Raw genomic sequence first — 27,366 nt, 5'->3', positions numbered from 1 at the left:
TTGTTAAAACGAATGTAGAAAATCATCCATTGTTACAGGAGACAAAAACCGATCAAAGATCGGATTAGACGCGTTAGTCATTTGAAACCGCGACGCATGAAAAAAAAGGAGAAGGATGTCGAAAGGCAAAAAGGGCCTAATGAAAAATAAAACGCGATTATTGTAATGATTAATAATTGTAGACGAACGTCCTCCAGCAGAGATGGACCTTTGATAAGTCGCTCGTATACGAAATTTAGATCATCAAAATTTGGAAACAGGGAGAGGTTTTCAATAAAAAGAAACATCATATCAAAGCATTAAATTTCAAAAATCTCTCAGACTAGACAACAATGGGGAAAATATGAGCGCAAGTTTCAAAGTTCCATCAATTCTTTCCATCCTGAGTAAACGGAGGGTGTCAAGTAAATTCGTCGAGGCGGCTCTTACTCGTGACTCGAACAGGGGTCGTTTTTCGCTTGGAGACAAGCGAGGGACCAATCGAGAAGCGAGAAAGGAGGGACGTAGAGCCAATCAACATGAACAATACGAAAAAGGGAGATCGAGATAATCGCCGAGCGAGAGAGAAGAGAGGTCTTTTTCCTTCTACGCGCGGAGAGGCCGGACAAAAACTGTGAATCCGCTTACGGCTAATACGAGCACAAAGACAATTTATTTTTCCTGCATCATGCCGATCTGCTAATTAGTGCCACTAAGGACAGACTACCAGTGATCAGAAGCGAACATCTCCACATGTTGCTGCCCCGGGGCCTACAGTAGAATACGTCAGGAAAACGCCGGCGTGACTGAGACTTTTCGAAAATTTTATCGTTCAAGAAGAAGTCTGTGCTAGGTGTAAGTTCCTTTACGTCTAAATAAAAGACTTTTGTGAGACACTTGTTGTCTGTGTCACCTCCCTCACACCCACACGCGAACGACCCTAGACCATCCTGTCGCGGGATTAACGATTCCCCCCTAAAGGTCGGCGAACTTACACTGTTGTGCAATGCAAATCGTGTCTCTGTTTTCAGTTCATGATGCTGATGGTGTCATCTATCTCAGGACCAATGCATTTCCAGACATAAAATCACTTCTGTTCTTTGTCCTTCCAGGAATCCACTCTTGAAGTTTGTCCCCATAGTTTGAAATCACCCTGTATTAACTTTTCTATGATACAGTCGGATGGCCGAGCGGTCGAGCTGGCAGCCTATCGCTTTGGTAGGCTGCCACCTTGGATTCGATTCCGGACGGGTCAAAGATCCCCAGGAATTTTTCGGGGTGGTATGACCAGATATGTCGGTTCCCATCTCTCACCACTCGGCCGCTCCATTGTGGGTCTGGTTGAATCCATAATAGGCTTACTAAAAGAGGCCCTCTTTGTGTCCACAGGGCGGAAAGAGTTAAAAAAAAAAACTTTTCTATGGTTATTCGAAACGCTTATCTCACATCTTAGATAATCTTAAACAGTGTTCTTCAGCCTTTAAAGTTACGACAATCGCGCGTGTCACCCACGTCTAATCAGTTTACGGTAAGTCTATAAAAATTTATCTTTAGCCTTCTGCCGGTCTGCGTAATATTCTTCCTATTTTTGCCGGTCCACAGGCGTGAAAAGGTTGAAGAACGCTGATCTTAAAGATGCAATTTATGTCACACTGCTACACCAGGAAGAAAAGCAAATAGCAGAATCATATTGATTTTATACATACAGTATAATGGAAGGAAAACATGATTAAATTGACAGATAATTTTGAGGTACAGAGCCTGCAAAAATCAGTATTTGAAGCAGCCGTCTCTGGCAACAATAACGGCTATAATCCGGCTGGGCATCGAGTCGAACAGAGTTTGGATGGCAAGTACGGTACAGCAGTTCAACTCTGCCATAGTTGATACAGCAGTTCAACTGTGGAAGAGTTAAACTGCTGAACCATCTATCGTACTGGCTGGCGGGAGGTAACGTGCAAGTTTCTCGGCAACCATTGAGCTGACATTCTCAATTGGTGACAGATCTAGAGAACGTGCTAGCCAGGACAACAATCAAACACCCTCTGTATTCAGGAAGATCAGGACAGCATGGGCAACATGCAGGGGCGAATCTAGGTTTTTCAGGGCCTAGGCTTATTGAAGTCCAATGGAACTCCATTTTTTGTTAATAGAAATAATACTATAAATTATCATTATTAATATTAACTAATTTTTACTATACGATAAGTTCTCATTGTTAATAAAAAAAGTATTAAAAATTTATTATAATAATTCGAATTTTGTGAACCCTTGACACTTGGGGGCCCAGGGCTTAAGCCCTATTAGTCACTATATAGATCCGCCCCTGGCAACATGTGGTCTTGCATTGTCCTGTTGAAAGGTAGTGTGATAGAGGCCTTAAAGATAGGGCACAGCGACAGGCCTTAACACATCAAAAATGTAACGATTGATGTCCAAATTACCAGCTATGAAACGAGGTGACCGGGATGTGTACCCAATGGCACCCTATACTATCAATTCAGGTGCTGGACCTGCATGAAGGAGGATGCACACATGCAGTGTGGCAAGGAAAAGCGGTGTCGCAAACGCATCTTCGCCGCGCGGCAGCACAATCACACAAGCGGCAATCCGCTTACATTTCGGCGCATGCGTTCAGTATTCAAGATGATGAAGGATAGGGCGCATTTTTTTATGCAGCGCTCGAGAAGTGCTTTACAGCTTTTTTTTTTTTTTAACTCTTTCCGCCCTGTGGGCACTAAGAGGGCCTCTTTTTAGTAGGCCCATTATGGGTTCGGCCAGGCCCACAATGGGGCGACCGGGTGGTGAGGGACGGGGCCCGACATATCCGAACGGACCACCCCCCGAAAAATTCCTGGGGATTATTCGACCCGTTCGGATTCGATCCCGGGTCCCCCAGAGCGGTAGGCTGCCACCTTTACCGCTCGGCCATCCGGCCTCTGCTTTACAGCTAATACTCTGAAACCCGTTTCTAAATGGCCAACGTTGCTCGTGACGTCATTTTGCTACACTTTCGCTGCATAAAGAAACCATACCGAAGCTGCTGCTATCCACTTGTTTACAAATTTTGTTTTGTATGGTTTGCTTTATTTAACTAGCAGATTTTGTCGAAGATTTTGAATTAGAGATATTTTCTTGGATCGAGAAAGAACTGGTGTACAAAATAGGCTTATTCCTCGATTAAGATCTCTAGATAAAAAAAATACTATTTCGAGTAAGATTCAGTTTTTGTTCTTTGAATTAAATTATATATGATTATTTGTGAAGAATTTGTGTTAAATTTATTATCCTTTCCTCTTTATTCTGATGTTAGTTATCTCGGTTAACTGCGTCGAACCTTCCGCCATTAAACACCACGTGATTGTATTTTCTCACGTGATTACCAGACAAACTGTTATTGGCTTATAAAAACGCGTCTTGGTGGCGGTCGCCGCAAAACATAGAATTCAACCATAAGCCTATTTTGTACATCAGTTCTTTATCGATCCAACAAAATATCTCGGCAAGATTCTTGCCAATACGATATCTCTAATCCAAAATATTTATTCGAATCTTCAACGAAATCTTCTAGCTAAATAAAACGAGCCGTACAAAACAAAATTTGTAAACACGTGGATAGCGGAGCATCGATATCGTTCTCCATCTTGAATACTGAACGCATGCGCCGAAACGTAAACGGATTGCCGCTTGTGTGGTCGTGCTGCCGCGCGGCGAAGACGCGTTTGCGTCACCGCTTTTCCTTGCCGCGCCGCATGTGTGCATCCTCCTTTATTCTTCGATTAAGATCTCTCGATAAAGAATACTATTTCGAGTAAGATTCGGTTGTTTTGTTCTTTGAATTAAATAATATATGATTACTGTATCTGTGTAAAATTTGTGTTAAATTTATTATTCTTTCCTCTTTATTCTGATGTTAGTTATCTCGGTTAACCACGTCGAACTTTCCGCCATTAAAACACCACGTGATTGTATTTTCTCACGTGACTGCCAGACGAAATGTTATTGACTGATAGAAACGCGTCTTGGAGGCGGCCGCCGCAAAAGATAGAATTCGACCAACTTTCGCGGCATGAGAAAAGCGGCACGAAATAGACGTCTGCGGCGAGAAAAAGTGATGTCATTCTGCCGCTTTTCCTTGCCGCGCCGCATGTGTGCATCCGGCTTTACTGCTCCGAAAACGACTAAAGTTCTTGACTCAAGGTAGGCCTACATGATGTCGCTGCACAATTTCGCAAGGCCATGCGGACAAGATGTCTGTCCTCTCAGACGTTGGTGACCGAGGAGCCGCTGAGATCCTGCACGGCGTTCTGTATGGCCCTTCTGGTCCCAACGATTCCATACTCTCATGACAGTCATGGGATCACGACCAACACCAGCAGCAAGTGTGGAACGATAAACCACAATTCAAAAGCGGCCGGATGGCCGAGCGGTCAAGGTTAGCAACCTAAAAAAAAATAAGAAAAATAAAAAAAAGCCTACCGCTCAGGGGGACCCGGGATCGAATCCGGACGGGTCGAGAAATCCCCAGGAATTTTTCGGGGGGTGGTCCGTCCGGATATGTCGGTCCCCGTCCCTCACCATCCGGCCGCCCCATTGTGGGCCTGGCCGAACCCATAATGGGCTTGCTATATGAGGCCCTCTTAGTGCCCGTAGGGCGGAAAGAGTTACAAAAAAAAAAAAAAAAAACACAATTCCGGTAGGCTACGATTCTACCACGATCAAACTCAGACGTGCTGGTAGACATTCCTCTTTCTTAGAAGAAGCATAACAAAACTTTTACACAAGCAACCAATGAGCGAATGCAATTTTCGTATGAGAAACCAGCTTTATCATTTTCTTTTTTATACAGAGTGTAGGTGGCCTTACTCCTACCTGCAATCAGCGCCGTAACTAGCCTTTTATGCGCCCAGTGCGAGCATCTGTAACTACGCCCCAAAACTTGGTCCAGGTCATTTCTGCGACCCACCAGGGTCTACGCCCTGTGCCTGGGTACCGCTGGCACCGCCCTAGTTACGGCACTGCCTGCAATGCAAGCACGCATTGAAATACTAATCATTTGCATATCTCAGCATGTTTCACCTTTCATGCAAATTTCGCGTATGTTGCGTGCCGTCATGGTGTAGTAATTTTAATGGCTAGCAATGTATATCTCACTACTAAATGCAATGCAATTTTGATCAAAATTCAAAATTGATATTTAACATATTAAAAATTAACAAGTATTGATTTGAATGAAAACAATAATCGAATAAACTGTTGAAAGCTAAATAATCCGAATTTTATATTTTTCTCAGGACCCTTCCTTGGTTGAGCAATCTGGAGAGGCTTGAGACACCAGTTTCGGACTGCTTCAAGTTGGTGACTCAAGTCCCGGGCGTCGTACATTAGGGCTCGTGCCCCTTTTTTAAATCCCGAATGGAGCTCTTAAGTTTCATTTTATTTTTTAAATAAGTTATTCATTTTTATCACAAAAACTTTTCACTGATGACAAAATTAAAATTAAAAATATTTATCATCAACCAAAAATTTGTTCTAGCTAGTCGTGATTGTTCGCTCGAGTACCGAGGTACCACTGTACTTGATTAATGCGATTTTGATATACGCGTTAGCATCGAGGGATTAACTGCATTAATAAAGGTATACCTGTATATACATTATATATATATATAATGTTCCTTTATTAACGCATAATATGAAATATATGTACCGCATATTTTATATATTGTACTGTACGTACGTACGATGTCTTTTTTTTAAGCTTGTGCCTTTAGCTTAGCTCTTATTTAATCTGCGGGCGCCGCTGCTCAACTCAATTTTGCAAAACATACCAGTATAAGTATGTTATGATGATACTGATATCTTAATGATTCAAGATACGCTGATAGCATTTTATTGTCTAATATGTTACATGACAAAAAAAAAAATTGCCTTTCTTCGTAAATAATATACAAAATTGACAATTTCCCATTATTTCTACAATATAAATAACGAAAAATTTAAAGTTTTCCGTGTTAAAGACGTGGCAGTATTTGAGAATAAAATTGACACTTGAGACCTCTAAGTACTATATTTTACGGCATAAAAAGACACGTTTTTTTCCTAAAAGAAGGGGTAAACGCAAAAAATTGCCTTGCGACTTATATCTGAAGTTGCTAGCTCACATAAACTAATGAATTTCCCAAACGGTCTTAAGTAGGCTACATTTAACCCCTAGCCAAACATATTATTAACAACATTTTTATTCAAAATATCAATATAATTATTAATATAATTATTATTTGTTTTTTGTTAGAGCCAAGTTGCTTTTGTATGCATTCATGTAGAATATTTTAATGAAAGATCACTTTTTTTAAACTCTTGTTTTTTCTCGATAAATAAAGTGAGCATTTTAATTATACTTTTTAAAACAAGAATATAATAAAAAGGTTGCCAACTGCCAAAGGCGCGGTAGGACTTAAATACATTAAATACTTTTTCTTAAATATTTTGTGCTGAGATGGAGGTGCGTCTTATATGCCGTAAAATACGGTAGTTATTTTTTATGACTTTCATTCTGTGTATATATATATATATATCATATGATTTTTATTCTATGTGATCATAGAATCGTTCTAGAAGGAAGGATTCTATATGATCTTTATCTCCTGTCTGTAATATTTCGCTGATAAGTTTCTCACTTCTATATAGCAAACAAATCAAGTAATAGGCTATTTACTGTATATGAAACTACAGTATATTTATTTGAATATATACTATATTTTATTCTGTTTATTAAAATTCTGTTTATATTTTTTAATATTTTAAAAAATATCGACAGAATTTTTAAGGTTATTTTTAATTTTTAATCCGAGGAAGAGGATCGGTTCGTTTATATATGGCATTTAATACTTTATATTTTAAAAATATGGAATCATTTACTAATTTAAAAAGTAATATATCACATATTATAAATTAGCAATATTTATAAATATGAAATTAAAATTTTTATCGTGTAAAGTTTATATTATAAAAAGGTTTTATTAATAAATATACAGTAATATATTGATAATCTACGGATTTACTGTAATAAATGTATACAATATCTGCACAATTATGTGTAGTGCCTGTATATATCATAATATATTGATATTAATATAAAAAGTGAGATATATCAGCGATGAAAGTATTAATTTTTTTTTAAAAATTTTTAATAAATCGATTAAATTATTATCTTAATTATATAAGATAAATTCTAAGTTATGCTTATCGTGAATAAAATTTAGCACTGACGAATATAAAAAATATATACTTTTTATTCAAAAATATTTGTTTAGTTTATATTATTATAACAATTTTGTTTTATATAATTTAATTTAAGAATTTTGTTTTAATGATATTTATATATACACAGTATATATTATGTGGGGGAAAAATCGCCGAACAATCGAAAAGATTGACTTCTATCAAACTGGATAGTATCACGTCAATGATCTGTTACTGAAATCTTCGTAATAACTTCCTTCGCCAGGTGAATGAGCGCCAATGACGTCACTGGACGCTAAACTAGCTGAAGTGTGTATTGTGTAGATAGGAAGTACTAGCTGAAGTCTCCAAAACTCTTCGGCTTCCTTGGAGTCTGCCGAATATGTATCCAGTTGGGCAGCGTAAGTACATGTTAGAAGTTACGATCTTTCGGATAAAAGTACAAAAAATTCCACATTATTGTCATAAATCGGAAAAAATGCTATAAAATATTACAATGAAAACCATACTATAACTGATACTAACCCAACTTTAAGTTGGAAAATGATACGAGCAACCTGATTGGTTTTCGACGCGTAGATATATTTTATCAGCCAATCGGATTTATCTTAACAACAAAGAAATGTTGACACAATAGGATCAATTAACTTGTTAGGTCGTCGTTTTCAAAAGCATTTGAAGTTCGTCCTTCAAAAATTGCTACAAAGCAATATTTTTTGTTGTTGTCTCGTTCTGATTTTGCATTTGTGCCTTTCTAAATATCAATATTTAGTCGAACAATTGCACCAATCAAACCAGGAGAAAACCATTCTTTCATGTTTAATATTCATTTCTTTTCAAAGGATTATTTGAAGTATCAATAAAATAAACAAGTTTAAATTTACTTTAATTTCAAATAAATAAAAATAATCAAGTATAAAGATGATTGAAAAAAATTAGATGATTTATTTTCATCAAGAAAAAAGATTTTAAGATTAAAATTGTAAAATTAATATAAAAATTGTGGCAAATTGTCTTTCAGATTGATTTGAATCAAATTAAATTTGATAGAAAATTATAAACTATAAAAATAGTCAAAGCATATTATTTTACTGAAAATACTTTTGAATTATTTAGTATTTGACTATTTGTTACGTGACATTCAATTTGGAATTCTATATTTTCTTTTGTTTTCTTTAGATTTTCTAAAGAATACAAAGTAACTGAGAGCTTTATAAAAAGAAAACTATCAAACTTTTATCAGTGACATTTTCATCCACTAATGATTAATTATTAAGTTTAAGACTTATACTGCAATTTACTAAATTAAACCAGTGATGAGTACCCTCTTCTGTATGTGAGCTGCAAGGGTACTTCATAGGCTTCTGGTGGGTTGCATACATTTTTTCTTAATACTGACATATTCTGCAACTGCCAGTATACTATGTACAGTACAAAGACAATACCATATTTCTGTACAAATAAGAGCATGCTCTTATATGTGAGAACTGCTTGTTTGTGTTTAAAAACACATGTCCTGATTTGCTTATGAGAGCATGCTCTTGTGTATGCCAGCTTGCTTTGGCTTATAAGAGCACTACACTGCTGTCTCAATGTAAATTAAATTAAAATGTACAATAACTATTTGGTGACATCTCTATTAACTATTATTTAAAATTAAAAAAATGCTTCTGATAATATAAAACTTTTTTAAAATAGTTACTTTTTTAGATGCTTTGTGAAATACATTGCTGATATTGCCCCCTCTATATGAGTATATGCTAATGATATGCAAAGTAGTAATAGTATAGTTTATTTTCATCTTTTTGTTGAAGTTTAGTTTAAATGTTCTTTGTGAATATCTGCTTAATTAGGGTTGCATGATTGCATGAGGTGGAATACAGGAAAATAAAATTCTGTTGTCAAAGTCCTACAATCCATATATAGGCCTTGCAGACCATGAATTATTCATGGTCTGCAAGGCCTGCAAGACTGAACTAAACAGTTTCTTAAAACATAATTCTATTAAAAAAAATTCAGATGAAATTTTAAAAATATTAAAATGTTAATGTTAATTTCTGGATTACCTCAAAGTTTTGAAATTATCCTAGATGGAAATATATAATTAAGTTTTATGAATTTTTTATCTTTGATGAACAGGATTGATATTTCAGATAATTTACATCTCATAATTGGTTATTTTAAAGCTGCATAGAAAAATAGGATAAAATTGTTTGAACTTGAAAAAAAAAAATAACAGTTTTGTTTCAACTGAAAAATTATTCAGAATTATATAATAATTTTGTTAAGAACTGAGTTGATTACATACATAACTAGATGCATTTTGGGCCGACTTACATTTTACGGCTCCTTGTCGGTAATTTGTATTGAATCAACCAAAATAAAACATAATTAAACCATAGTTTTAGATCATTGAATTACTGTTAATATTATTAGGCACTTATTGAACTTCTGTCTTAAGAGCTGATAAGTTTCCAATAATCTCCTCTTTTCTCTATAATAATTTTCAGAAAACTATTTATAAAGGTTCTTACAAGTTTAGTTTAGTCTAGTCAATTGCTAATTGACTTCTTAACTTGTGTCAATGATGTCATTAAATGAAAAAAATTAACTTTAAAATTTTTATGTTTTATCATCATCTGTTGAACAAAAGATTAACTTTTCAGTCATTTTTGATGAGCAGTTTATCATTCTCATTGATGGTTATGACATACGACTTGATAATTATAGTACGTAGCCAAATGATTGCCTTAAATACTTAGGCTATAAATCTGCTATTTTTAGCAATTAATACTAACTAATTTGCTACTAGAGGTAGATATTAGGTTCTATCTCTTATAGAAGATGGTGCCTAACATCTACCTTTAGTATGGGCTTGAACCCACAACCTCTGCTTGCCGTGCAGTGTGCAACTGTCAAGTGCATCGCACAGCAAGCACATTGAAAGCATGTCACCAGTATGCAGATTTTTCCAAACTGCATACTGGTGTCATGCGTTCAATGTCCATTTCAGAGACAGTGCAGTGTGGTGCAGGTTGGAGAAGAGTTTTTTGTTTTAGCAATTTTCTGTGAAGTGCATATTGGATCAGTGAAGATCCATACCAATCTTTAAAATGAGCAGCAGTTTCATCTTTTGATAGAAAATATGACTTTAAAGCTGCATACATTTTTAAAACTCTGTTGACACACTTTTCAAGGCTAAGTCATCTAACATTAATATGCTTAATGATACTTTTGAATTTAATATCTACAAAATCACAAAACTGTTTCAGGTGAACCTTTCTGATATTTGAATATTTGAATCAGAAGAATAGATCAACAGGGAAATTTTTTCATGGATGGCATATACAGTGGTACCTCGTATAACGTACGCTGCAAACAACGGACTTTCTGTTTGGCCATTACGTGACTCGAGCAACGAACTGGCTGCGAACAACAGATTTTCTAGCATAATTGGTGACTGCTCCATGGGTGCGTTTCTTAATAGCGGTTGCTCTGCGTCTCCACTACTAAGGGAGTGCGCTGCTGTTTGTAGGCATTTAGGAACGACGGTGAAAGAAAGAAAGATGGCGGTGCCCGCACTATTGATAGTATCGTGATGGAGGAATCTATAATTCTAAACTATGAGCTTTAAAAGGCAAAAGAAGGGTCCCAATTTAACCATAAAATGGATTATTTGTTGAAAGAGCATTCAAAATAGCCTTGAAAAAAAATTCGTAAAGATACTTACATCATTGCGTGTGCTAACTCGCACTTTCACAATTTCTAAATTCTCATTCATAAAACCACATAATGGACCCGGAAACGAAACTATCTTAGCCATGGAAGACGCCATGTTGCTTTCCACCATAAACTACTGCTGCAAGTGGCCGTTTTTGCCGTTCGACGGCGTGCACTCCCACCAGAATTTAGGAACGTGTTCCACAGGAATTTTTTAACGGATGTCGCTCGCGCAGAGTTACGCGGAGGAATAAAAGAACGCACCCCATGTTCATTTTTTTTAATGATACAGTACAGTTATTTTATGCTGCAGAACGAATTAGATGTTTTAACATGTATTTCTATGGGAAAGTGCATTTCGTATAATGGACGTTTCACTTAACGGACGTGCACCTGGAACGGATTAAGTACATTATACGAGGTACCACTGTATTTGTTTCTTAGTTATGATTTTTGTTGCTCTATCTTCTTTAATCTTTTTGATTATATCTTTCTTAGCTGAGATTGTATCCACTGTAGACCTGTTGAAGCCATACTGCCTAGCAACATCAGACATCTATCCACTCTACCTTGACTATTATCTCTTGCTTAGTTTCTATAGTTAACACCCTTTCTAGATCCCATATTATTATCAGTTTTTTAAAATAAAAAGTTCAGAAAAGCACTTACAAAAATTCAGAGATCAGAAATTAACTAATGCAAAAATGGTTATGTATACAACTGTGAAAGTTTCATTCCATAAACCATAGATGCCAGTAAAATATAGTTTTACGAATCTTAAATGCAGTATCACTACTACTTGTGTTTGTTCTGTGAAGTGTTCGTTATCCAAACAAGTATTTGTTGTCCGAACTGTTTGTTAACCAATCACCCACTGTATATCTGAGACTTGTTTTTTCTTGCTTCTGTCATCTATACTAATAAAGAGGAAATGTTTGTAAGTTTGTATGTAACAGGTAATCTCTGAAAGTACTCATCCAATTTCAAAAATTCTTTCACCAATATTTAGAATGGACCTTCAGGGTGGACATCGGCTGTATATTATTCCGTTAAACATTCGTATAAATTATATAAATTAAAAGATATCATCTAGGATTATGGCTTTTATGTCCAACAGATGGCGCTAACTCTGATGACCTAAGTTTGCTTTACTGTGAGGCATCATGCTTTTCTGTGAGTATGAACTAAAGCAGATCATCTATCTATCTATATAAATAAAAATGTAATGTTCGTTTGTTCCTACCGATTCCTTTGAAATTTTGACACAACATTGCATTTGAATAAGCACGTGTTTTTATATAATATACATGTCAAAATTCCCCACCACTGGGGGGCGATGGACACGATTAAGGCTTACCGTGAATAACTCGGCTTCTATTTATACTATTTTAGATGCGGTTTTTTGCATTTTTGATTGTGTTTTAATAGGGTATGTCAAGATAATGTATACTAAGAAGGGATTTTTTAAAATTCCCCCATGGGGGAAGTGTTATACATTTATATTAGTTACATTTTGAGCCACAACAACACGTGGCCGGGTCTGCTAGTTTGTAATAAAATATGTATAGTACATACATTCAGTCATTTAGTATATACAGTAGTCACCACTGAACTTAGATCAGGCCGCAGTTAACATATCATCCAATAAATGGGTTTTAAAAAAAGTAGCTATGATTCATTGCATGAATGTTTTACATAATTTAAAACAAATATACAATAATTAATTTTTATTTTGCTAAATATTAACTTGATATCTTGCAAGTTTAACAAAATTGAGCCAGTCAAACTTGAGTTACAGGCATCAAAAAACAGACCAATGCATCACCCATGTCAATGAACATAGACCAGCCAATAATTTGCATTTACAATTGCAGTATTTCTGAAACAACTGATTATTTTAGCCTCACTTTAGCTTTGCAGTAATCCTGTGAATGATATAAGGTACTTTTTTAGTTTTATTTATGAACCTTTGCATTTTGTCTACAATGACTAGCAGAAAAGCTGTATCAGAAGATTTAAGGAATGCTATCATTGCTAAACAGAGTCGTGGCATGTCTGAGAGAGTTATTAGAAAAGAGCTAATGCTAAGCAAGGCAACAGTGCACCAGATTATTGTTTATTACACTAACCACAGCCATGTTATACCTAACAAAGCTGCTGGACTTCAGCGAAAAAGTTCAAAAGTTGATGATAGGAGTTTTAAAAGAATCGTAAACAACCGCTGTGCCACAGATATTGAATGTAACTATAATATGGAATGATACAATTGGAAAGAATGTATCTGTTTCAACAACATGCAGGAGAAATACATTTCCAGTTCTATGCAGCACGTGAAAAACCTTTGCTAACAGCACATCAAAAGAAGAAATGGATACAGTGAGCCAAAGAACATCTTTCCTGGTCTCAACAAAAGTGGCATGAAATTCTGTGTTCTGATAAATCAAACTTTGAATTATCAGCAACAGACAAAAGCAAACGTGTTATTCGATCTGCCAGTCAAGCTAATGAGCCATCATTGTTATACTGCTCAGTGAAGTTTCCTGCCAACTTCATGGTTTGGGATATATGAGCTCCACTGGTATGGGCCAGTTGACATTTGTTGATGGAACACTTGCTTCAGAGCAATACGTTAACATTCTACAACAGTATTTACTTTCGTCCATAGCAGAGCTATATTCAAAGCCTGAACAGAACCTGCATTTTCCAGCAGGATGGGGCCACATGTCATACAAGCAGAAAAACAAAACAGTGGCTTGCGGAAAAGAACATAGAATTTCTTCCTTGGCCATCCAACAGCCCAGATCTTTCACCAATAGAGAATGTATGGAACATTATTAAGAGACGTCTGCGAAAAACATGCCCTCAGACAGTTGAAGGACTAAAAGCTTCCATCTTAACTATCCGGAATTTCATAATGGCAGATGAATGTGAATACCTAGTCAACAGCATGCTGAAACATATGGAAGGTGTTTTGGCCAAAAAGGTGATGCAACAAAATATTAAACATGCAGTAGTCTATGTTCATTGACGGGGGTGATGCAGCGGTCTATGTTTTTTGATGCCTGTGACTCAAGTTTCACTGGCTCAACCTTGTTAAACCTGCAAGACATCAAGTTGATATTTAGTAAAAATAAAGATTAATTATTGTATATTTGTTCTAAATTATGTAAAACATTCATGCAATGAATCAAAGCTACTTTTTTTTGTATATTGGTATTACACACATTAAAGTTTTTGTGTGATAATACCAAGTTCTCTAGAAACTGACAAAAGAAAAAAGTGACATGTTTACTGACAGAACATAAGAAACACTGCTAGTCAGTGCCAAATGCAGATGGTTGGCAACTATGATTGCTGTTGAGTATATTTTTGACTGCTGTCATCATGCATTGATTAATATGAACAATGATTGACAAAGAAAAATTTCTACTGTATTTTTTTGAACAATGATAATACTATTTTATAGAATTATATCTGGATTAAACATGAAGGAAATTCAATTTGGCCAAGCTGGAGGAAACATTGAAGATTTATGAGCATAACAAAGACTATTAATTATCAAGATACAGACACTTCAAAATGCATGGAGATTTATTCTCAATTAGTTTTTGACTTGTTTTAACTTTTAAAAGATTTAAGAGTTAGAACAAACAGATACTAAATTAACTTACATGGCTACTTTTTCATAGCCATCTGAGTATGGCTCAGATGGCTATGAAAAATGTGATATAAATCAAATAAAATGTGAAAAATCATGAAAAATGTGCTATGTGATATAAATCAAATAAAAGGACTATCCTAAGAATATGATTGGATCTGCAAAACATGGCAGTGAATTTGGTGATGGTCTGAGGTGTATGGCAACATCTGGATGGGAAATTTAGTAATGGATAATAATATTGGTCCATTACACTATTTAAATATCTTAAAACAAAATTTAAAAGAAAACAGCAAGAAATTGGGGCTTGATGGGTCATCTATTTTTCAACAAGATAATGACCCTAAACACATATCATTGTAAAGGAGTGGTTATTGTACCATATACATGGACAACTGAAAACACCATCTCAGTCACTGGATATGGATCCTATAGAACATTTGTGTGACCATTTGGAGCAACAAATAAAGAAAACATGATGTCAGAATCAAAGGGGATCTACAACACGTGCTTTTAGAGGAATGATCCAAAATTGACCCAAATGTAATAGAAAATTTGGTTAAATTAATGCCTTCCAGAATGACTGCAGTTATAAAAGCCAAAAAAAATCTCACAAACTATATGCTTTTGAAAAAACATTCAAAAAGTTTTTTCTTATGTATATTTACTTTTGTGATTTGAAATTATCAATATTTTTCCTTTTCAAATATCTGTATTAAAATAAAATTTATTCTAGAATGTTGTATGTTGTTCATTATTTTAGAATCTAATATCCTGAAGAAGGTTGATAAAGTCAACTGAAAATAGTAGAGAATAAAGAAATTTTACTGCATTTTAATGGTTTCAGTGTTGGTAGTATTTTTCCTTATAACAAAAACAAAAAACATATTTCAACATATTTTTATAGTTTTCTTTTGTCTGGAACACTAAATTTCTTATCAAATAAATAAAAAATTTCCTTTTATCTGTTATTAATTTTTTCTTGTTTTTTTTTTCTTGTATCAACATATCATATTATGTGGGATATATACTTTTTTGTGACTGACTATAGATAATGATAGCTTGCTTTACAGGTTGGGAAAAAAATGCTTTCTGGATTGTAGATTATAGGCTTTGTAAAAGTAGCAAGAGTATTACAAAAAATTTTATAAGGGTTAAATAAAATATTTAAAAAAAATTTACACCAGCATTCTTGAGGACTAAGAAAATTAGCCACAAGTCAGTACTTGACTTTCTGTAATTAGTGTTCTATAAAAGTAACAAACTATAAATGATTTACAAAAAGAAAAAGAAAAATATATATATATACAAAGTTAAAAAATTACAATTAATCTTATCTTGATTAGAGGAAAAGAAATTAGCAAAAGAAAACATTTAATCAACACTAAAACTTATAATCAAATTTGCATTTTTTGTCAGATGCTCATCCTCTGGTGTTCAAAAACAAAACTATTCTATCTGGGTTGTTTGAATCATTCTTGTGTATTACCAGCAGTAAAGATAAATAGCAATAGAAAAAGCAAAGCTTTCTATTGCATTCAAAATTGCAATTTCAAAGCCTTTTGGGAGCCCAATATAAGTTTTTATCTGTTCCCATATGAAAAACAGATGATTATTCGGAAATCGGTCAGTTATACTTATAAGCTGCTCCGAATTCTGAAATAATGGATTAGACTGTTAAGAATTGGCAAAAGTTTGCAGATTGTCCAGTTTTACATGAACAAGTTATGCTGTCAATTTTAAAAGATATTTTCTTAAAGTTTAAAATGCCAGTAATTTTGTGTGGGACACAGGGCTGGATTTAAGCATTTTGAAGTCATAAGCTGAACTCTGTAAGGCCCCTTACCAACCCTTCACAATTTTAGAAGTCAATCATAAAAAGAAAAGAATTAAATCAGACTATGTCTCTAATTTAATACAGATTGGAAAGAAGAAAAAGACATGAGGTTTCACTGTTCTTATGTTTTATAACTGAATTTAATTAAATTTTTATATCCATTCCATTAAAAATCTCTTTTTTAATTGGTTTTATCAAGTTTTTTAAAAAAGACTATGTTAATTCTTTAAAATTTAATGAAATATTATACAAAATAAAAAGTAAAGTATACTGTATTTACTCGCATATAAGACGAGGTTTTTATTCACTGCTTCAAAAACCTAGGTTGTCCTATATGTGCAAACAAAAGATTCTTTGCATTTTTACCGGACGCTTACCCTCTTGTATTTAATAACATAAGTATTTTATCTGGGTCGTTTTAATCATTCTTGTATATTGTCAGGAGTAAAGATGAATAGCAATAGAAAAAGCAAAGCTTTTCAATTGAATTCTGCATTGAAATTCCAAAATCACACAGGAATCCAATATAAGTTTTAATCTGTTCCCATGTGAAAATAGATGATTATTAGGAAATCAGAATTCGGAGAAACTCATAAGTGTAATCGACGGAGATTGGATTCGACTGTTAAGAATTGGCAAGAAAAGATTCTTGATTGTTCAGCTTTACGTGAACAAATTATGCTGTCGAATTTACAAGATTTTTTTCTTAAAGTTTAAAATGCCAGTAATTTTTTCAGGACAATGTGTGCATTTACGTTTATTTGATATTTTACTTGTGATTAAACAAAATAAAATTAAATTTTATTAATAAATCTAATTTTCCTTATTTTGATCTTTAAAGTTGCACCTCATCCTATATGTGAGATCGTCTTATATGCAAGTAAATACAGTATTTTTGTTGGTTTGTAAAAAAAATTTTTATTACTTGACTTCAATTTTCTTTTTTGTAGAAATGTTTGTGGCCCCTTGAAAGTCGAGGCCCTAAGCAATATCTTACATAGCTTACTTGTAAATCCAGCCTGATGGACAATGTCAAAGCTGATGTGTTTTAACACAAAGGGCACAAATATGTATAGAACAATCTTGCTCATTTGTTTCAATAACACATAATGACATGTCCCGCTAGCAATAATTGTTTTCTTTCTATAAAATTCCTTGATAAACAGCTACAAGCAGCATATATCATTATATCGGACAGTAATATAGGATTAATTTTACATTACTAGTTACAAGTGACCCAGATAAAGTAGCCATTTTGGAAAAATTGCAGCACCCTCTATAGTTCAAATATGAAAAATGCAAATAGTTCTAAACTCTTACCCACTGTTGATCAATATAGCTGAAGTTTAGCTTTACAAGCATCTTTTATATGCCAGTACATTAGTGACATCAAATGTAAATTAGTCAAGTTTTACAAATTTATAAAATTTTACATTTATACAAATGATTTATTAGTGATGAATAGTTATGAATTTATTTAACGATTATTTATAATCTTGATATAACATTACAATTGAAGTCCATAAAAAAAATATTAACATGATTATTCAAATGAGCTAATAAATTGGAAAGCATTAAGATAATTGTTGAGATTTAGCAAAATAATCTCCAAAACTTAAAATAACAGAAATAGTAGAAAGGTAAATAATGTAAATTATTTAATATAACTATAAATAAAAATTCTTATGATACTTCACATTCAGTTTGTTTTGAATTTTGTTTTATTATTATTAACTATATTCTGTAAGAAGCTGTTGATATAGGAGAGGTCATTCAGGATGAAGTGAAATTTCGGTTCTTTTCTTTTAACGAAACGCCAGTTGTAACTTTAATCTGTGTGATGCTGTCATCTGCTAAGACTATCATGTTTAACTATTTAGCCCATGCGACTGTGCTGGCTTCAAGTAGCCCACTTGACTGTTCATGGAGTACTTGATGTTATATAGTTAGAGGGGGCTGTGAGGGCTGCCCCCAGCTCGATGCTGAAGTGCATGTCTACATGTAAAACATGTAGAATAGGTAGTATACTGATACAAGTTGTTAAAAACTGATCTTTGGAGGCAATTATCTTGCGAAGGGTCAACAGTTTGGAGTGTTACAAAACCCTCATTCAGAGCTTGAATGTTACCATATGGGCTGGCATCCCATTAACAGAAAAGTACTGAAATTTCTTCGTAAAGATATGGATGTCATTAAACATACACCCATACCTCGCTATACGGCCGCTCTTTATACGGCATTTCGCTATAACGGCCCTCTTCAATTAAGGCACGTTTTCGATTTACGGCCTAAAATGTTTCGCTATAACGGCAAAAAAACTTTTTTTCGATGTCGATATATCTACATGTTGCCAATCTTGCGCAAGCGCAATCTCGATGCACACTCTTTGCTATTTCCTCTTGTTTACGAGCCTTATTCAGTGTGTGCTCATAAAGCGGCTGGTTTAGACTTGTCTGTGAGTGTTTTATATACATATTTATTACTGATTGTTACACATTAACTGGAAAAATTGGAAACAATTAGGGACATTTTTGGTACGTAAGTACTGTACATATGTATGTAAGTACAAATTAAAAATTTTTAATCTAGCACATGATCTCGGCTTTGAAGGTTTGAACGAACGTGATGTGCTTGATCTACTTGAAGCTGATAGGGAACCCCTTTCATATGAGGAACTCATTCAGTTGCAAGCAGAACCGGCATTTGATGAAGAGACAGAGCCTGTTGTATCCAAACAGCTAACATCAAAAAATTTGTCGAAAGCTTTTTCCAGTTTCGAACAAGGAATAAACATCCTCCTTGAAAACGATCCTGACGTCGAACGTAGCGCTAAAGTTTCTCGAGGAATTAATTCAGCCATTAGCTGTTATAAATCACTGAAGAACGAAATAGACAAGAAGGCAAGACAAACAACGTTGGACAATTTTTGTAAGCCAGGCCCATCCTTACCAGCGAAAAATGATGACGACAGTGATCTGCAGGTTACCATTTCTTCATCGTCTTCAGATTAAAGCCATTTTTAAAAAAAATATGTATGTAAACATACACATATTTTATGTAACATGAAGTTGTTTCATTTTTGTTTATAGATTATTGTTGGTTTTTGGAGTCTGTTATTATTTTATGTACAAATGTATGTACTTGTTATGTATGTATTTTTGATTTAAATGAAATAAAAAGATAAAATGCATTTTGAATGATAAACCATGTTATATATTTAACAAATTTGGAACCGATCCCATTGAATTTGTATGAATTTGTATTAGAATAATTGATTCCTTATACGGCTTTTCGCTTTGCGGCCAAGTTTCGTGGAACGTATCTAGGCCGTAAAGCGAGGTATGGGTGTATTAAAAAATTTATTACACATATAGTAATATGAAAACTTGTATTTAATTTTTTTTCATATTTTATTAAGTTGCAAGCATTTTTATATTTTAATTAGTTAAGGGGAATTTTTTTATATAGAAGTTTAAAAATACAAATAAAATAAATTTAGATTTAAATATTATAGATAACTTATGATGTTCTACGTTGATTTCACATATCAACATATTTGAAACTGACAAAATTTGAATGTATTTATCAAGTAGATAATATAATTAAAAATATATAATTTCATAACAAATATATATTTTTATAATCCAGTTGACTCACCTTAAATCTTGTGTTAAAGTGAAGTGAAGTTTGCCGTTGCCCTGGAAAAACACCTTTGTCTCACAACATTAAATTTTAATGTGATAAAGCAAACAAAAATGCTACCAGAATTTGTTATACTGAACTGTAAATTATCTTTAAACAATCCCCAAGAAATAACCCCATTTCCAATAATGGTTGTTTTTTTTACACTTTTTGATGTGAACAATAAAAAGTGGAAATGTAATAAATGTTTCATTTTGAGTAGAATAGATTTTTTTTTCTCCTAGTTTTAGAAGACTATTCTACTATATTTAGAAAATAGGATGCCCACTGATTTAAGTTGATGCAGTTCCATGCAAATATGTGTTAGTTTGCATATTGGGAAGTGCATACAGTGATGCCAGGTTTGGTTCTCTTTTTACTCTTTTGGCTCCAAAACATATTTTCTCCTTTTTAAAATAATCTTCAACAGAAAAAAATCACAGCTTTCTTTTAGCTTTGTTTTGTTTAACACGTTGACTGCCACATGACTTTTCAGGATTCTGGTCTAAAATGCCAACTTAATTTAATTATGTTATATTATTAAAAACTCTAATCAGAGTACATAGTAATAATCAAAAAGCATATAGAATGTGTTTTTTTTAAGAGAAAGATATTACGAATTATCTCGTAGTTGGCTTATGTCACAGAAAGCTCTTCACTAAAGCCAAACTACGAGTTAATTCATGTACACGCGATTCGCCCTGTCGCCTCGCTACAGCCAATCAGAGATGTGCATCTAAATTCGTTAGTTATAAATCAGATATAGAGTTGAGCACATCACATTTATGTCTTTTTTGAGTGTGTTATTTTTTACTTATTTTTATAATCACATTATAAATACCCCAATATGGATAAGAAAAGACCACTGACTAGTAAACAACTTGATTACTACACGAATCTAAGTGATTCAGAATCCGACATAATTTTTGGTGAGGATGGTAACGACAGTAGCGATTATGTACCTTCTGAGGATTCAAGTGAGGACAGTGATTATGAAGTCGTCTCCGAACCTGAAGATGAGACTATTCTTGAACCTGATGGCAATCATGATGTGTCTCGAGCAACCACATCAAACCCAAATGATAATTTGTGGACAGAAAATCAACAAAATCTTGAACTATTTATTTTCCAAGAAAATATTGGTTTGAAATTGGATACGACAAATCTTACAGTGCAAATGCTGGTGGACTTATTTTTTTTGGAAGAATTTCTTGCATTACTGGTCGAACAAACAAATTTGTATGCTGTGCAAGAAATTGCAAAACATAAAGAAATAAAAAAATCTAAAAGGGTATTACAGTGGAAAGATGTCAGCACTGCAGAAATGAAAGTTTTTATTGGACTTGTATTACAAATGGGCCCTTGTTCTTTTTCCTCCAATAGAACGTTCTATTACTGGAGTACAAACAAACTGTATAATATAATGTTTTGGCGATCACATATGAGTCGAAATAGATTCCAATTGTTACTGCGTTATTTTCATTTAGTTGATAGCTCAATACCATCTTCCGACAGATTATATAAGGTACGACCTATACTAAATCATTTCAATAATATGCACAAAAACTATGTGCCTGATAAAAATATGTGTCGATGAATCAATGATGTGGCGTGGAAGATTGCATTTTCGCCAGTACATAAAAAATAAAAAACACAAATACAGTGTCAAACTGTATGAACTATGTGAATCCAATGGTGTTGTTATGAAAATAACAATTTACAGCAGAAAATCTGAGGGAATAGACAGTAATTTAGGCCACACTACTGATGTTGTCTTACACTTACTTGAGGACTATCTTGATAAGGGATATACAGTATACATGGATAATTTTTATAATTCTGTTGCTCTTACAAAATTACTGACTACATGAAAAACTTGTGTGTGTGGAACTCTATGAAATAACAGAAAGGGGAATCCCAGAGATGTGATAAATCGAAAACTGAAAAAGGGGGAGTTTATTTGGCAACGAAATGGTCCTGTTACTGTATGTAAATGGAAAGACAAATGAGAAGTTCTAACCATTTCAAACATGCACGTTGTTGAAATGGTAGAGGTGTTCAATCGCAATGGAAAATGTTCGATGAAACTGAATATAATTTGAGATTACAATCATGGAATGTCTGGCATTGACCGATCAGATCAAATGCTATTGTACTACACAGCTCTACGAAAGACTGTTAGATGGCCCAAAAAGGTTGCATTACATATTATAGAGATATATATACACAATGCGCACAAACTCTTTCAAAAAGCAACTTCTTCTAAAATAAAACTTATAAAGTTTAGAGAAGCATTTGTCAAAGCATTGATTGGAGAAGAGATTCAACCAGTTTCAAAAAAATTAGATTGCAAGAGCTTCACTATTTACAGAGTATCCCACCTACTGAAAAAAAACAGCATCCGACAAAGCCATGTCGAATTTGTACTAAAGCTAAAAAATGTTGAGAAATGCGTTATTTCTGTCCAATCTGTCCAGAGAAGCCAGCCCTTTGCATGGAAGATTGTTTTAAAAATTATCACAAACAATAAAAATATTGTTTTGCTTTCTATTTTGAATAAACTTTTTATGATTATATTTTCTGTTCATTTATTATTAAATGTTCTGTTCAATTAGGCAAAACTTGATTTTTTGTTCTTGCCCCTAGCTATCTATTCATATTTACACTGATATACTACGAATTACATCGTAGCTGCACGAATATGGCAAGGAAACAAACTACAATATAACTCGTAGGTGGCGTCCTGGGCAGTAAACTACGAGTCATCTCGTAGTTGGCAGTCAACGTGTTAACAACTCTGATTACTGCTCCACATTTAAATGGCAGATACCATCTCTTCATTTTATTTGTTTATAAAATTATTTATAACATTGATTTGTTTTTGAAAATAAACTTAATTTTATTTAATAAATTAATTCAAAATATTGTAATTTAGAGATTTCAATCACCTATTAAGTCTTAACTCTTTAAATTATATAACCTTGACCTTGATCCTGAAAATCATTAATATAAATTTTTGATAAAGTGAACTAACTGCTGTTCCTATAGTGATTTGTATTACTGGAAGTTGACTATATTATAAACTAAATGGTAAACAAATCATTTAGATTTTAAAAAGTCTTAAAGTTTACAAAATAACAAAATATCAAGACTTTTTAATCAGTAAATAATTTGTTGACTATTTAGTTCACTGCACTAAAAAAGGTTATGGGATATGTATGCTGCAACGTGCATTAACTATTTGGCCTATTTTGGCATTTCAATTGTTATATAATTTAATTCTATATAACAGTTGAAGTGAACAAAATATGATTTAGGGTTTTACATCTTTTTGATAAAAATGCAAAAACACATAACTTTAATTTTAATCTTTTAATCTACAGTATAATTTCCAAAATATTGATAAAAATATTATTTTAAATATTTATTGTAAGGAGGACTGTTGCTTCATGTTTGTTTTATATTGATTTCAGTCAAATCATAAGTGTTTATGTGATAAAACTAAAATCATTGCTTGACATACCTCATTTTAAGGTGGATTTTATCCCCTGGAAATATTTTATCATTGATATAAAAAATAAATATCTCATAATTTTTAATGCTTTATAATGTATACAAGAATCAGCTAAATTGGAGGAGGACACTTCAATGATGTTTTTTGTAAGTTATAAATGTGGAAATTTAATTTTAAACTTAAACACAACACCAAACAAGCAACAGATTATAAAAACTCAAATGTTTTCAGTCTGTTCATTGACCATCATCTGAATCAACTTCAATTTGAATGCTGAAAACATTTCAAAATACAATTCAAACCCTATAATGTTCAAAATGGTTAATACCAAAGCCATATTATAAATGCCATAAAATAAAATAAATTTAAATTAGAGGAAAAAATACACATTACTTATAATGGATTATCAACATAAAAACAGAGAATAAGTTCAAGGTTGGAATGCTTAAAATGGTGAAGACTTTAAGGAGTTAGATATAATGAATTTCCATGCAGTTGGTAGCAACTTGACATCCATGCAATTCCATGCATTTGCAATTACTGAGAACATTTAAATACACAGGCAAAAACTAAAGAAATTTTTTTCTTCAATTCAATTTTTAAACTTAATTAATTATCCAACAAAATTCTAGAAATTAATTGAAGTTATTCCGCAAAGATTCATCACCAGGGTGCAGCTGTGGTTTTAATTGGATATTTTTTCTTTGTTTTTAAAGGAAGTTTTAACTTTGATGGTGAAGTAGCCTACAGTGAAAGGTTGGTCATCAAAAGTTTGTATTCTGGAAAATTGAAAGTTAATAAATGGTGATTCCTTATTCAACAAACTTTGTCTTCAATTTAATTTTTAAACTTAATCACCATCTAACAAAATTTTAGAAATTAAAGGAATCATGTTTGAAAATGAAGGGTGCTAAATCACTATGCTGCATATGCAGGTGATCTGATGCTTCTGATTACCTTAGCATTATTGCATACAATTTCAGTGTCTTCAGCATTAGTGAAATGTGCAAGCACTGTATTATTTATACTTGTACACTTACAAGCTTTGTATTAGTGTTCATACAACTGCTGTTTAAAGTTCCTACTGGTTTATACCACAAACACTGTGTTACTCCCCATACTATTACTGTTTCCCCCCTCTGTATTTTATATTTATTTTAATTTTGTGACATTTATATTGGTATTAACTATTTCAAACCTTGTAGTTCAAATCATATTTTGGAATGTTTTCTGTTTTCAAGTTGGAGTTGATTCTGATGATGATCTGAGAATAAACTGAGAAAGTTTGTTTTATTAACAATCTGTCACTTGAAAACTGTTAATAACAATCTAACATTGTGTTCAAGTGGATCAAGCAATTGCTTAAGAATAAGTTGAATGTTTAATCAAACTTAATAATACAAAAATAGATGTGATAGCTTAAATAAAAATGATAAGGAATAAATAAGATAGATTCTATTCAATTCTGTTTGATATATAATTTTTTTAAAGTGTGAATGTTTATATTTATAATAAAGAAAAGATTAAAAGATATGAAATCTTCAAAATATTTTTGTATTATAATTATTTGATTTCAGAATAACAATTTAGATGAACAACTTATATCTTGATCTTGTTTTTTCTTTTTGCTTTTGAATGAACAGAGTTTATAAGTAAGAATATATAGTTGAGATTTTTTCACACATTTATCATTCAAACATACTATAAATGAAGTTATTTACTATTAAATTAATAATTAATTAATATAGTTTATGATTGATATGTAATGAGAATTTAAATATATATTTTGTTAGCTCCAGGACCACCTGGTCGTTCTGGTCCCCCAGGACCTCCTGGATCACAACCACCTCGTGGAGTACCTGGCACAATGTCTCAACCTGGTCCTTCAGAAACTTCTCTTACATCAACTGGTGGAGCTTCTGCAGTTCAACCTGGTTCATCAGTATCACAGGGAGCACCTCAAATGCCTGAGTTGCCTGTATTTATTTGTCCAAGACGTCCAAATATTGGTACAGAAGGACGTGTTATTATATTAAGAGCTAATCATTTCCAAATTTCTATGCCAAGAGGCTATTTACATCATTATGATGTTACAATTACTCCTGATAAATGTCCAAGAAAAGTTAATCGGTAAGGTTGAATTTTTTAAGAAATATATTTAGAAATTAAAAAATTGATTAGCATTTGAATTATATATAATAGAACTCTGATTATCTGATGTAATGTGGATCAATGCTCCATCAGATAACTGAAAACTTAGATAAAATAGATTGCCATGGGCATTTCAGAATAAAAATTATGAAAATTAAAGATTTATATGGTATCACTTTTAAGTTTTTTTTATACCTTAGTAAATTTAATTCTATAAAAGAACAGCAATTCTTTCATCATTTATTATACTTCTAATACATACAATAATTTTAAGAATAAAAATGTATATTATCATAAGCTATGTTTTAATGTGAATGGCTTGTCTCACATTTAAGTTAAATGATAAAAAGTACTAGAAACAAAACATTTTGTTTCTGTTACTGCATGTTATTGTTTTAAACTTTCTGTAAAATGTTCTTTTAGAGTTTTTATTTTATAGTGGTCCTTCCCTTTTTTGCTACAATGTTCCACAGCATCATTTTTCATAGATATGTTAGGTTTATCCAACACCATCTGGCTGTCCTCATTGTGAATTTGGCTGAACCTGTGATATACATGGAAAAAGTTTCTTTTAGTGTCCACAAGGTGGAATAATCTTTAAAAAGTCACTTCCTAGTCACATTAGAGGTTTAAAAGTACTACAGTATTTGTGTTTGGTGCATTCACAGCAAAGCTTTTATAAATTATCAGAATTAGTGTGTTCCTTTACTGATTTGTTCAGATAATACAGTATCTCTATTAATTATGACTTAGATAATCAGGGTTCTACAATAATTATATAACTATAAAGTGTTTCATTATGTAAAAATGTTAACTTATTCAATTAATAGATTTTTTTTACATAAAATAGTTACATCTTTAATATTGAAATAAAATATATAAACAGCTAACATTACATTATTCAGAAAAAAAAAATATTTTTGTATTTTTAAAAATATTTAATTCTTTATGGAGATTTTTTAAAACAAATGCAGTTAAAATTTCCATGCTAACTGTTCCAAAGTAAAACTAATTATAACTGTTTATATAAATTTTAAAAATAAAACATAGTTGAAATTTCTAAAAATATAAATACTTGGTGGGATCCAAAAAAAAAAAAAAAAAAAAAAAAACTGGATTGTTCCTGATGTTTGGCAACAGTGTAGTCTTTTTGCCACCATGGATTACAGACTTAGATATTTGAGCATAAGTCTGCCAAGTGGTGTTGAAGTTTTCAAACTAGAATGCTTAATACACACAATTTTGTAAATGTTGTGTTTATAATTCTGCTGTGATTCAAGAATGAACTTGAAAATTGAACAAAGGGCAGACATTAAATTTTGCATTAAACTTGGGAAATTGCCACAGAGATTCTTGAAATGCTTAGAGAGGCCTATGACAATGAAGTTATGGGCACGACTACAATCTTCGAGATGCCAGTAAAGTAAGACAAGTCAGGAGCATGACAAAGAATATGTTGATTGTGTTTTTGATCATAAGAGGATTATGTACTGGGTCATTACAGTTCATAGTCATACAGTGAATTAAGATTTTTACTATAATGTTTTGAGACTTGCATGAGGACATTCATTGCAAAACACAGCA

The 27,366-nt window shown here is 32.9% G+C and overlaps 1 protein-coding gene and 1 long non-coding RNA gene across 2 annotated transcripts in view; both read left to right on the top strand.

The window, feature by feature from the left end:
* The first annotated feature begins 7,482 nt into the window (after positions 1-7,482).
* LOC136988274 (protein argonaute-2-like) overlaps positions 7,483-27,366 on the top strand; it is a 91,443-nt gene continuing 71,559 nt past the window's right edge. The window contains exons 1-2 of the mRNA XM_067286134.1: positions 7,483-7,622; positions 25,425-25,761. Coding sequence (XP_067142235.1) covers positions 7,604-7,622; positions 25,425-25,761 — 356 coding nt within the window. The 5' untranslated portion in view covers positions 7,483-7,603. The remainder of the gene's footprint in view (positions 7,623-25,424; positions 25,762-27,366) is intronic.
* Positions 18,650-19,626, top strand: LOC136988295 (uncharacterized). The gene is made up of 2 exons (XR_010882750.1): positions 18,650-18,924; positions 19,319-19,626. It is a non-coding gene; the product is annotated as an uncharacterized lncRNA (long non-coding RNA).

The sequence above is a fragment of the Centruroides vittatus genome, unplaced genomic scaffold, assembly GCF_030686945.1.
Source record: "Centruroides vittatus isolate TY-2023 unplaced genomic scaffold, ASM3068694v2 scaffold_324, whole genome shotgun sequence".
NCBI classification, from domain to species: Eukaryota; Metazoa; Arthropoda; class Arachnida; order Scorpiones; family Buthidae; genus Centruroides; species Centruroides vittatus.
This window is presented reverse-complemented; position numbering and strand designations above follow the sequence as displayed.